We start from the raw sequence: 12,901 nt of genomic DNA, 5'->3' as shown, positions 1-12,901 counted from the left end.
GGCCAGTGCTGCGAGGAGGGGTGGAAAGCCGTTACCGCCTGAGGGTGGATAACTCCCCGAAAAACCACGAAACCCTGAGATGATGGAGGCATGAATATCTCGTCCACAAAAACCACTCACCCTGCACGGAAAGGGTACGACGACCAACCAAACCCTTCAGAAGGGAGAGGCACGAAGGGAGCGGTACGGGTGGGATTGGCGAGGTGCGCGATTGGAGGGAAATTAACGCCTGCACACTGATTGTGCACAAAGATCGAATACCCTTTCCCCCTTCCTCCTCTCCATTCCATCACCGCCTCCCCACCATTCTCTCGCGCACCACTTCGGAAAAGATTACATTTTGAGCCGCAAATCGATAGTGCTGGTCACCCATTAACGGGACACATTATACACGAGGGAGTCGGCAGGCTGTATAGGCAGAAGGATCGAGGGAGCGACGGGAGGAAAAGACTCCCGAGGGTGGTAAACGTGGGAAACATAAGGATGGGCGACGTCACTTGCCGAGGCGGGCAAAGTGTACGGTGGGAAATGGGGGAGGGGGCGCTCAGGTTGTTGCATGTGAGTCACCCACGGGGCCAATCTAAGGGGGGGAGGACGGGAAAGGGGGGGGCTGGAGGGGTGGGGGGAGTGGAAGAAGGAAGGAAGGATCCTGTGATGGACGAAGAAAGTAGGTGACAGATGTTCTGGAGAGATACTGGGTCCATCGAAAGGCGAACGAAAATGCGATGCTCGGGAAGAACTGATCGAATGCAAAACGGGACCTGGGGTTTGAGGAGGATAATCAGTTGGCAGAGAATGGAAATTATAAGAAAGCAAGGGGGAGAGATGAAGTTTCAGATATGGCGGTAATTTACCAGGGAAAGCGAGGAGAGGGCTTCTAAAAGAGCAGGCCATGAAGAATAATAATACTTACTATTCGCCCATAGTGTACAATAGACCGACTGAACGGTACGCCATGTAACTATAGAATATTATAGTGGATATATTATGAAGATAAGCAGGCAGGTCACGTAGGAAACGACTACTTACTCGCGCATAGTACAATTGACCTACTGAACGGTAAGCTGTGGAACTGTAGTATTTCGTGGCGGATCTTATGGAGGCAAGCAGGTCGACGAGGACGAACCCTGACGCCAAAGGGGGGCATCAGACGTGAGTTCGAAAACAAGCGAGATATCAGGACTGAGATAGCGAATGGCGAGCATAGAGTTAGTGTTAAGTGAGGTTATGTGGAGCGGTGTGAATGTGCTCGGTGCGGGACGCGGAGACGATCGGATCGAACGGGGAGAGTGATGCGCGGAATCCCATCGCAACGGGCGCGGAGTTTAGGCGGGAGTGAAAATGGCGAAAAGGGAGAATAATGATGAAATAATGGCGCGATCGGGAGACCTATATGGGGCGGGGAGAGGCGCGTTGCTCGGGAAAGGAAATGCGGGGTGCGTGCGATTGTGCGTGCACGGAGGATGCGGCGGACCGATTGGAGTTGCTCATTTGGTCACTCGCGGTGGGTATAGGGATTGGACCAAGGGATTTTGTTTGAACCATAAAATAAAATCACGCTTGTACAACAACAGACGTAGTGTGACTAATCTTCTCGGTGAATATTTTAAAAATTTCATTGAAAGTTATCACTTGTGCAAGGACAAAGTTCTGAATAAGAAGATTTCGCGTGAGAAAAACCGTGCCTAGGAGAATAGAATAGCGTATTTTTTAAGGCGCTTAAAATAACAAACGCAGCGCTTAATTCCTCCAAGATCGTGTCTTCCTCGCTACAGACTATTCGAGACGTTAAAACTCAACCTGTTGGGGGTAGAAAGAGGCACGAGAGAGCGATTTGCATAAAATAGATGGGATATGTGAGAGATAGATGACCTGAGCAGAGAACTAGTACTAGACAGAAAGCGCGACACAGGTCCAAATGGTAATGTATAGAAGCAGAGAAAACGTACGCGGTATCTACCTATGAAGAAGGAAAGACTGATACAGGGAGGTCTTTCAGATAACCCTGGCTAAGCGGAATAAGCTAACTTGTGCCACCAATGCGCTACGATGATTCTGAAATACGCAAATTGGATCCAACAGAAACTTTCAATAGTTTAAAAAAAATAAGAACATTACTATTTTTTGGCGTTCAGTGCAATGGGTTTTTTGCAGTTTCGAGGATAGTAAGAATATCCTAGCAACGTCGTGTGAAGGGCTACGAGATGATACAGTAAAGGCAGACCGCACCGAAACGGCTAATCCAAAATAGTGCAAGGGGCTAGAAAACATCACACAACGAAACTCGAGGACATCACGATAGACCTCGCGCACAGTCCAACAGGGCCTCCGCTATTTCCAGGATATGAAGAAGGGCGGAATGAAATGTGACGGGCTAAGACTGGGGGATGATACTGTTAAGGTAGGCCGGACGGCATCTGGCAAACAATTCTAAAATAGTGCAAAGGGAGTTGGAGAACAGCCGACAACAAAACTGGAGAACATCACGATGGACCTTGCAACGTAGAGGGAGCTAGAGAACGAGGGTGAAGGGATACGACCAGACGGAATGGTAAAAGACTTATAGGACAGAGTGGATAGGGTACAGGATAGGAGGGGTAGGAAACTGTGAGCATGGAGCGGAATGCTAAAAGGTGGTGAAGTGGTCGTGTGGAGATGGAGGGGTGAAGGGTTCGCGAGGGCGGAAGATGGCGAGGAAAGATGATCGGGATATGGTGGAAGTGATTGAGGGGCCGTAGAATGGGAGGGTGTGGGTTACAGGGTCTTTCGGGGGGGCGGCTCAGGGTAAGAAGAGAGGAGCATGGTCGCGGGGGGGGGGGCGCAGGGGGCGGGGCGGAGGTGTGAGCTTGCCTACCGCCCTCATACACTACGCGGGGGATGTATATATCAAAGGAGGGAGGAGGAAGAAGAAGCTAAATTAAAACAAGAGGAAGGAAAGATGATGAGAGGAAAGGAGCGAGGAAGAAGATGACGGGAAAAGGGGTGTGCGCTCGTAGTAGTAAGAGGGATAGAGAGGATGCGGATGAATACTAAAGGTTGGCAGCACTGCTCCCTCTCACCAGGAGGCGTCCCGGGCAGAGCGGCGGCGTAGGCAGCGGCGAACACACCCGCACACGGACTCTTTAACTCGGAACCAATGCCACCAACACCACGGCGCCTCCGCCGACGACGACGAAGGCCGTCCGTCCGCCCGCCGGAAGACAACGGCCTCCTCTCCACCACCACCTTCCTCTTCAGTCTCTCTTCTCCTCCGTCACACACTCATCGGGATCAGAACAAGTGATGTGTCCTCCCCTCTCCTCAACTCCCACACCCCTCTTATTTGAAACACTTCAGGATCTTTTTTATTGGCCAAAAAAATGGATAAAAATGACCGGACCCTTTATGTATATGTAATTTTTTAAATCCACCCTTCCTTATACCAGGTGATTCTTCGGTGAAGAACGATATGAACTAAATTTAAAAAATCCCAAAATATGATTATATACTTTTCGATCCCGCTCCTCAATTATAATATATTCTCTTCTCTCCTTTGCCAACCTCTCGATCACCACCGAAAACGAACTGTTCCCGAACTGTTGACTGCCTCCTCCCCCACACTTTCCCCCACCCCTGCTCCGCCCCCCACCCCCTTTTTTACGTGGATCGATAAGCGGAGCCTCTCGCGAGAGAGAACTGAGGCATACACACGGCTCGCACCGAGTGGAATGGGGCGCTGCTCCTCCTCGCAACACCAACACCGCCGCCCCGCGAGAACAGCGCCAGTCGCGGGCGGCACAAGGACAAGGCGGAGTCCTCCTCGGGCGACCGCCACGGAGGATGTCGGCCACCACCGCCAAAGGCTCTCCCCCCGCGGACCTGCACTTCCCCGGAGACGACAACACAGGGGTTCGGCTCGGGGGATGATGGGCGGGGGAGAACGGAAAGAGAGTCTATTATAATTCTCCTCGGTGGTGATTCAAGGGTGCCATCCTCCGCGACCCCCAAAGGGGGCCGCCCCAAGGCCCTCAAAATCCCTCATCCGAAAGGGAGGGGAAGGGTCGCCAGGTCCGCTGAAGAGGTGTGTTCCGCGGGCTGGGACGGTCACTTCAGGCCTGGTCCACCACAATAAACAACACCACCGCCCGACTCTGTTTTTGAATCACCTCCTTATCCCTACACCATCAACCTTGTTGCTCCGTCCGTTGAAAGTCCAGCCAAACTGTCAGGAGTTTTACTGCACACTCCGAAACACCACGAAAATGCGCGCTGGGAAGTCACACAGGCGAGAACACGAGTCGTATATCGGAACACGGGCACAATCCTCCCGATGTCTCGCAGCGAGCGAAGAAACAATTATCGAACAAGACGCAGGCTCGCGTGCGCCCCCGGATGATTTTTCTCCGAAGGGCGCCGCCGCGGACGAGGGTTTTTGGACAGTCCTTTTGGCGATGAGCAGCAAGCAGAAGCCTCGCACGGCTTTCCGCTCTTCCTCCTCCCGCCTTGCCTCGCCTATCCGCCCGACTCACTGGGAGTGAACTGTTGGGTGTATGTGCGGGAGGGGAGGGGCGAGGGAGGGGAAGGCGTGTGTTCCCGCGAGCGGAGAGAGAGAGAGAGGAAGGAGGAGGAGGTGCCCGCGCCTCTCGCGCGCAGCAGCAGCGGCGGCGGCGGCGTTCGCAACGGAGCAGGCCCCGGTTGACGAGAGCGCTGCTGCCTCCGACGAGGAAAAGCACCGCCCCTTCGATCGGCGCAAGGGAGACACACACACCAACACAGACATCCACGCCCTCCCCCACCCTTCTCCTAGGGGGAAGTCTTTTGAGGGGAACGCACAGAGAGAGAGAGGTGGTAGTGGGGAGTGGAAAGGGAGGAGGGATATGCGTGTGGGAGGTGGGAGGGGGACTGTGGGGTATTTTGGTGTGGGGCTGGTGCAGGAAGAGGTTTTTCGGGGGTAGGTGTACAATGAGAGGGGGAAGGGTGTGGGTGGTGGTGGTAGAGGAGGAGGTGGGAGCGGGCAACAGGGTGTGGAGGGAGGGGTTAGGGTGAGGGGTTTGCGAGAGGGTTTTTATTTTCCACACCGTCACATGTTCTGGGACTTGCTCGAAGCCCAGTCCCACATCCCTTCACGACATTCATATCCCGTTTGTGTGTGTGTGTATATGTGTGAGCGCGCCGCCGATTCTCTTCTGTCACTATCCCCTCCTCCTCTCCCCCTTCCCCCTCCCTCGCATCCTTTCATAAAGTCCCCACCCCCCTCTCCCTCGGCTTTCCCGGGACCCCACCCCTCTGCCTCGCACCCCCTCCCCTCCCCTTCCCCCATCTTCCCCATTCACGCCCTCTCCCTATTCCTCTCTCACTCCTTTCCCTTCTCAGCATCTCACTCTCCCTCTCCTACCCCTTTTCGCATGGTTTGGGCCATTTTCCCTTCCCCTCTTCTCGTTTCTTCCACATCCGCGGCTTTTTCCCTCTCTTCCATCGTCTCTCAGTTTTTTTTTCTAGGCCATCTCCTTCCACTGACCTTTCCACCAATATCAGGCTCTTTCAGTCTTCCCATAATTTCTCTCGATGCACCTCTCGCCTCGCCTAGTCCCTCCCCTCAACGATACTTGCGCTTTTTCAGCACCTTTTTGTTCGCTTATATTTTTCCTTCCCTTGAGAAAGGACCATAGTGTTGCCTGTCGTATTGGTTTATCGTTCTGACACTCGTTTACAGTTTCAGACCAGTATCATATTTATTCATAATTTTGTAGGGTAAATAAATATTGGGAAAACGTATGGATGTACTGAAACTAAAGAGGTCGTATCAGGCTCAGTGCCAAACAAATGCAGGAAAGAGATTCAAATGCAGACGACGGTTGCCAGGCGATAAGGAGCATGAAAATACGTATGCACACTTCCGCATGAGACGATTTCTCACGAAAATGGCATACCATGTCTCATAGATCTAACCATAAATCTTCTCATACACTTCCTTTTCATTCTTTCTTCCACATCAGGAGATTTTCCATCTTATCTGTTTCCCTCATAATTTCTCTAGGCAATCTCCATCCACTGGCCCTTCCACTAGTTTTCCTTTGCATTCCTCGCTAAATATCTCTCGAAGTCCAACTTACGACAATACCTTTCATATTTACAGCCGTAACTTCAACGGATATTTTTATTTATGTTTCTACTCGCAAAGGCTGTATCGTGTATTATTTGTTTCCTTTCATGAAGTTCGGAATTTGAGCCCAAAATACCATCGTCCACGAAAGAGGCAACCAAACTGGTTTACTACAGTCATGCGAATCATATGCAACAAGTAGGCGATATGCTGGCTCGTAACGTACGGACCAGTAAAAATATCAACTCTACAGGTAATGAATTGAAACAAAAATCTTCCCCGTGCCACGAGGTTGAGATATGCGAAATTCGCTGATTTCAAGCAAAAATAATAACATTACAAAACCTGCAACGTTGAAGAGATCATGAGATGTCCGTTTCTCCACTTGGGTGAATGGTGAAGGTATCCTCATTATTAATCCAACTCTCGGATATTAGGCTGGGCAGTGAATTGGCAAGCGCTTTTACTTGACCTTACCCAAATAGCGATTTAAGGTGTCCCTCCAACTTCCCTCAGAAGTTAATTATCACGAGAGTTCTACTTCTTCGAGCAAACAATATTCCCCAATGCACATCCGCGGGTGACTCTTTAAGTTTCACACAGCATGCTATTTTACCATTATTTCCTAAACAATAATGACCTTTTCCCTTGTTTTCTTCGACTACACGAACACTATATTGACAATCCACGTACCAAAGGCAGTCCATAGATGGAATGCATGGCGCAAGTTGTGCCGCATGCCAAGTTTTTGGGGAGGGGCAGATGATAAAGGAGTCAAAACAGAACCTTAATGAAAGTATTTTTTTTAAATTCCTTATTTGAGACTTGAGTGGAGAACCGCGACAAACCAATCTTAAGACGGCATACAACCGATAATGAATATAAAATTGGTGGGGGGAAAGGTTTTTAAATTCAAAACTATATATTGGCGAGTGGGGGGGAGTCGTTTCCTTTGGAAGAGAGTGCGTCATCAGAATTAAGGGAGGGAATGAACACCCATGCAACACCCGAAGGGGGGGGGCTCGTGAGGCGTTATGTAGATGTTAAACCATGTACAGTGTACATTGTACACCTCCGCTTACCTTCCGACGGCTCCAGAGATCCCAGCTGTCTGTCGCCTTTTTGAGTCATTACTGTCACATTTTCCTCTTCCTCTCCGTCGTTTCTTCCTCCTTGCAGTCTTCGCCTTTCCCTCCATTCAACGCCCCTCCCCAAATGCTTCCCTTTGCCCCCCACCCCTTCCATTACCCCCCCCCCCCCCCGAACGCGACGCTCGCTACCGTGTATTCTCGCATGCATCCACACCGTGGGCTTCGTCAAAAATGTATTCGGCCCCTCTTTCCTTCCTCTAATGCTCCTTTCGCTAAGAGCGCGGCCCGCTGCCTCGCCGAGGCGGGCACATTGGCTTTTCGCCTAAACACCGCGAGGAAATAAAATGCCGTCGACATAACCCCAAATGGGAGTTGAGTGTTTTCCCCCCCAGTCCATTCATAAAACGCCGAATTTCCCATCAAAAATAGTCTCCCTCCCCCACTCCTCCACCGTCTATCTCTCCCCTTTTTACAACCCTCACCCTCCTTACCCCCCTCTTATAGCGCTGTTCCCCCACACCTCCTCCTCTTTCAACCGGTGGTTTTCTGCGAGGTACCACAGCGACGTTTAACGCGGAGTCGAAGCGGACCCATGGGCTCCGTGATAAGCATTCGGCGGGTAACGAGGTTATTTCCTTATAAAGCTATTTAAAACGACTTCCTCAGCGCCGCGGCAACACGGGGAACATGACTGGCGATATGCCTATCTCAGATTAGCCTCGTGGGAACGAGCGTTTATGCAGATTATACAATTTAACTAACACGTTCAAGCTGGATTGGAAGTGATTTCAAGAACTAAAATAGCTAAGTGATATTTTAATTTCATTAAAGAAGTGGACAAGGTTTTACCTGTTGCATACTCGCTGTAAAGGATTTGAAAATGACCTTCTATCGGTCGATACTTAGCGTATTTGTATAGTCGTTACATACATGACAAAAGATGTGAATTATTTCCTAGTAGCTATTTTCATTTTAGGCTGTTGTTTCTTTGAAATAATTTACGCGGTGGACGGCCACCTAAATCAATCACTTGAATGAATACTGCATATTTTATTGCGTAGGTACTAATATGAAGCATATGTTGAGAAGCAACTATGGCACGCATTTCCACTTCAAAAAGTCTGAACAATCAACGTGGGCATGGAATTTGTGCCATTCTTTCGATGACGGCGACACAAGCATGATCTTAGTGAATTCGACTTGGCCTGCGGGAAAATTAAAGGTATTTTGTCCTTCGTTTACGCCAAAGCTCCTTGACAATTATTGGGACACGAGCATCTGTGCGCCCTGACTCTGGGGATTTCGTTTACCCTTACCCGTCCCTCGACGGGTCTGTATGCAAGACAATAAATACGGTTTATAATGCTAGCGCATGACTGAATGGAAGGTACAATGGTAGATTGAAATAGACGGAAACACTTTTACAGCTTATATTACCACAGCTATTGCAAACTTATGTCGCAAATGCCGAATTACAACACCACACCTTCATTAATAAATCGGTCAAATATTCACGGCCATACGCTGCTTACTTTACGACAGAAAAATAAAACAACAAAGCAAAATTATGCGGGTTATATCAGTCATACCATTCTGTTCTCATCGACTTCAGTCAATTCCAAGTGTATGAATATCCTTATCAGTCTCCTGTGCACTACACTCCCCAGCTCGATCGAAGGTCGCGGTTCCGTTGATACGAATTCATCAAGCGCATTCTCCGCTTAATCAGCAAACCAATATGACCTTAGATCCTTCGGATGAGAATAAATATATGACTGAGAGATGCTACAAAGAAGAAGCTGAGATGACTATGAGCGTTACTCTGCTTTTATTTACCTATAATTATTTACCGATACGTAAGTATCGCGTCTTTCTCATCATCCTTACTTCCCATAATTACCAAAAGAGAAATACAAACACTAACAGTCATATTCTCATCTCATAGTGCCCTACCAATCGAATAGCATCGAAGATGTGAGATTATTTTTTTCAGACACACTTTTATTGAACAAATCGTGAGGGAAAACGACCAGCGAAAGTCATGAAAATTCTAGAATTTACGTACATCATGCTACAGATTTTTCCTAATTCAAGAATCGATTTCTACAGAAATTTCAAGGTGATACCAACAATTTTATCTTCTGAGAAGTTTTTCTCGTCTTCGCCACCACCACCGATCACCGCTAGGACAACAGTTATCGCCAAAAGGTGGCCTGCGAATGATTTCGAAGAGCACCGGGCAATCTATATTCTAATCCAGCGACAAGCTCCTTTTATATAATGCACTTTCATTCTTCAGCACGACATCCCTCCTGCCATTGTTGATTTGATCGATAAATTGTACTCTTTCTAAGCGAAGAAGGTGAAGCGCGCGCGTTCAACAAGTTATCATTGCCGAATCTGAAAAGAGCTTGAAAAATTTTAAAAATGGATTATTTTTCCGTATTTTTTTATCCGATAGTTATTTCGAGTTATCGCCGATAAAGGATGGAAGAACTGAACCCTTTCCAACGGGGCTGGGAAATCATTAACGTCACCCTGCACTCCTGCCAATCACAACGAATATTATACATTCCAAAATATCCGGCTGGCGAATCGAATACTAAGTCAAAAAACTGATGTCATCACGGACTTTTACATACGATCCTAACTTGGCATTATTTTTATTTTCGAGCTAGTGGATGAATGTATTTAACAATTTATATATTGAAGCCCACGCGCACAAACTTCCATACTAGCCATTTAAAAGGCTTTTTGGCAGGTGAGTGAAAAAAACACCAACATGTAGGCACTACACTATAAACTTCATTACAATGATATTTTTTAAATTTGCACTTACCACTGACCGGTGTAAGATTTATTTCGCCAAAAGATTTTTTCTAATCTATCTTCATTACTCAAGCTTCGATTTCAGGTACGAGTGACCACAAATTTATTTCCAGTATCCACGCTAAGCGTTTTCCTAGTGGTCATTCGATTCCAAAACCAATTCTCTAATGTCTCAAATTCCTAATCCTTTTCTCCAGAGCCCAGGCTTTTGCACTAGGAAATAACAAAATGTAACTTATATGATTTCTGCAATGACTCAGGTATTGCCCACTCATTTGAGGTATTTCTTTGCAAATAGAGAACTTCAAGCATCTTCATGGGGCTTCGTCCCTCCAATCCCAATATATGGCCTAGCTAATAATAAGTACAGGCCTTTTACAAGGCCACCAAATTAAATTCACATACATTTTCATAAGAACACTTAATGTAATGGGACTTAATGGGAAGAGAATTAAAGAGCGAATACAATCCAGGCTAATCCACTGACTGTCACTAAGCACAGGTATTGAGTTCTCGCTGCAAAGAACACATTTACCCCAAATAATGAAGAATTCAGGCTATCTTGGTTATGTACACATTGCCACAGCAATGTGAAGAACCCTTGATATGGTTTTAAATCAGGTTGAATTATTTTCTGAATTTTATCACAGTAATTCAAGCTGCCCTTAAATTTGAGAAACTACCTTTCCTTAAATTATTAGAGTTAATGAGATACATAATTGTCAGCAAGAATGCTAACTTATGCATAAATACCAAAATAGATGAAAGGTACTAATTCTATGTACCAAAATACAGCACATTTTCAATGACTTGTTGAAAGAATCTGCAAAGGCAAACATCATGACAGAAATGTATGCGAAACAGATAATCACTTTCAAATCCAAACAGAAGGCATCCTGGGCAATTTTAACCGCTTAAAAACAATCGCCCTCTCAGAGTTGACATTGAGCATCTGTAAGCAAGGAACTTAATTCTTTTCAAGCATCACATTTCAAGTCAATCATTTTATCAGATTTTCACCTTTGCCCCTTGCCCATGGGCAACCACGCATTGCATAAGTGTGCAATAAATGGGAAAACAAGGGGCTAGAGGACAACAGTGACCAAGCATGCAGCTTAACACTTTGAGTGCTGGCTGCTAAATTTAAAGCCCTACTGAAAAATCCAGCCATTTTTACTGTATTCGTAATTTTTTTTAAAACATTAGCATCAAAAATACATTTATATCGATGTGCATTTCAATAAAAATGGACTTTGCTCTTCTTTATGAATGATTTGAATAACATTTACTGCTAATTTTTAAATATATAATTTAACAATGAAAACCTACTGTTTTTGAAAAATAAAAAAGTTGCAACATATGATGTACCGCCATAACATGCATAATAATTTTTTTAATACGCTCAATTTGAACTAATTTAAAGCATGGAAATCATAAAAAAGCATTGTTCCAAGCAAAGCATAAAAAACCCTGGATGACAAAAAGGGTCAATGCACCCTCAACGAATGGTCCATTGGCCCAAAGAATTTTCACACTAAGTGGCCTAAGATGAGGATGCCGGTAACTACAGAGGACTTTTCGTCCTCAAGACATAAAGTGAACTCTTTTTCCATTGAGCAGTTGATTTTTGAAAAAAACAGAACCACTAAGCAGTAAACTGGAAAAGTACCACGGGTGAAATATTACGGCTTCACGCATACAAAGTCAATTAAATGGAAAGACGTAATATTACGTCCATGGCAATCCTCAGAAGGATTAGCAGGACGTAATATTACGTCCATGGCACGCAAAGTGTTAAAGCAGTATGTCAAAAGTCATACCAGTATATGCATGAATCTTAGATGAGACCAATCCTAAGAATAAACTCTAAAAAAAAAGAAATCCATATGCAATAATAAATGTACCTACCTAATTTTAGCAATAGACCGTAAAATATGTACTTACCAAAAGATTCTGTCTATAACCAATAATACTTTTACTTATGCACAAAATGCATACTAAGTCCAATATCAATTTTAGAGCTCTACAGTATGACTGTGTTGCAACACAATTCAGAAAAATTAACTAAATCATTACATTCTATCGACAAATATGAAATCTACAATATACTAAAGGTGATATTATATCATAGCCAATGCAAATTAATTTCATCATAATAGTGTTTGAAACACCCACCAATATATTTATTTTAATTATATAATTTTTTAAACAAAAAATTAATGGTGATAAGAAAACTTATTTTTGAATGAGAACACAAAGTATGCCAGCATCCATTATTTCATACACAGTTAAATTTTGCGGGTCCACAAATGTATCACACCACATTGTCTCACATAAAAATATCACGGATGAAGAAAAACAGTTGACAGGATCAGGAATGGACCACATAAATTATCTTCAAAATAAATAGAAGACTCAGTTGTAGAATGGATTGTAAGTGACCCAATGGGCCTTAGTCTGTTGACGTGCCTTCTCGTGAGTGGTGAACAATGACTTGTAAACTTCCGATGCATTTGGATCTTTGGAGACACTATAGCCATTTGCCGCCTTCTTCATGAGGGGATCCACCAATTTTGACTGGCCACCGCTGCTATTGCTACTGCTAGCTCCACCACTGTAGCCTGTTGAACAAATGCAAATCTTCACGTCATATCATGTGTGGTGCAAAAATTCACATGCACTTTAAGTCCCAATCACTCATTCATTTGCCCTTTATGAATAAACTATTGCATTTAATATACAAGAGGTAACACTGAATTTCATCTCGCGCCAAGAATCTTAGAGTGAAAGAAAAGCAAACAAGACATAATTTCAGTAATTTACCGTACAGAAATATCTATAACAAACCTAAAATTGTGGACTTGTTTATTACTTGCTTGTTACTTACTGTTTTCAACCT

The 12,901-nt window shown here is 45.5% G+C and overlaps 1 protein-coding gene across 2 annotated transcripts in view; it reads right to left on the bottom strand.

Moving 5' to 3' along the window:
* Positions 1-12,158: 12,158 nt before the first annotated feature.
* Positions 12,159-12,901, bottom strand: part of LOC124162386 (replication termination factor 2) — a 37,021-nt gene continuing 36,278 nt past the window's right edge. For both annotated transcript variants that reach the window (XM_046538908.1, XM_046538917.1), the window contains exon 7: positions 12,159-12,623. In XM_046538908.1, the coding sequence (XP_046394864.1) occupies positions 12,418-12,623 (206 nt within the window). In that variant the 3' untranslated portion in view covers positions 12,159-12,417. The remainder of the gene's footprint in view (positions 12,624-12,901) is intronic.

This window comes from Ischnura elegans, chromosome 1, assembly GCF_921293095.1.
Source record: "Ischnura elegans chromosome 1, ioIscEleg1.1, whole genome shotgun sequence".
Classification (NCBI taxonomy): domain Eukaryota; kingdom Metazoa; phylum Arthropoda; class Insecta; order Odonata; family Coenagrionidae; genus Ischnura; species Ischnura elegans.
The sequence above is the reverse complement of the archived record's forward strand: the minus strand, read 5'-3'. Positions and strand labels throughout refer to the sequence as shown.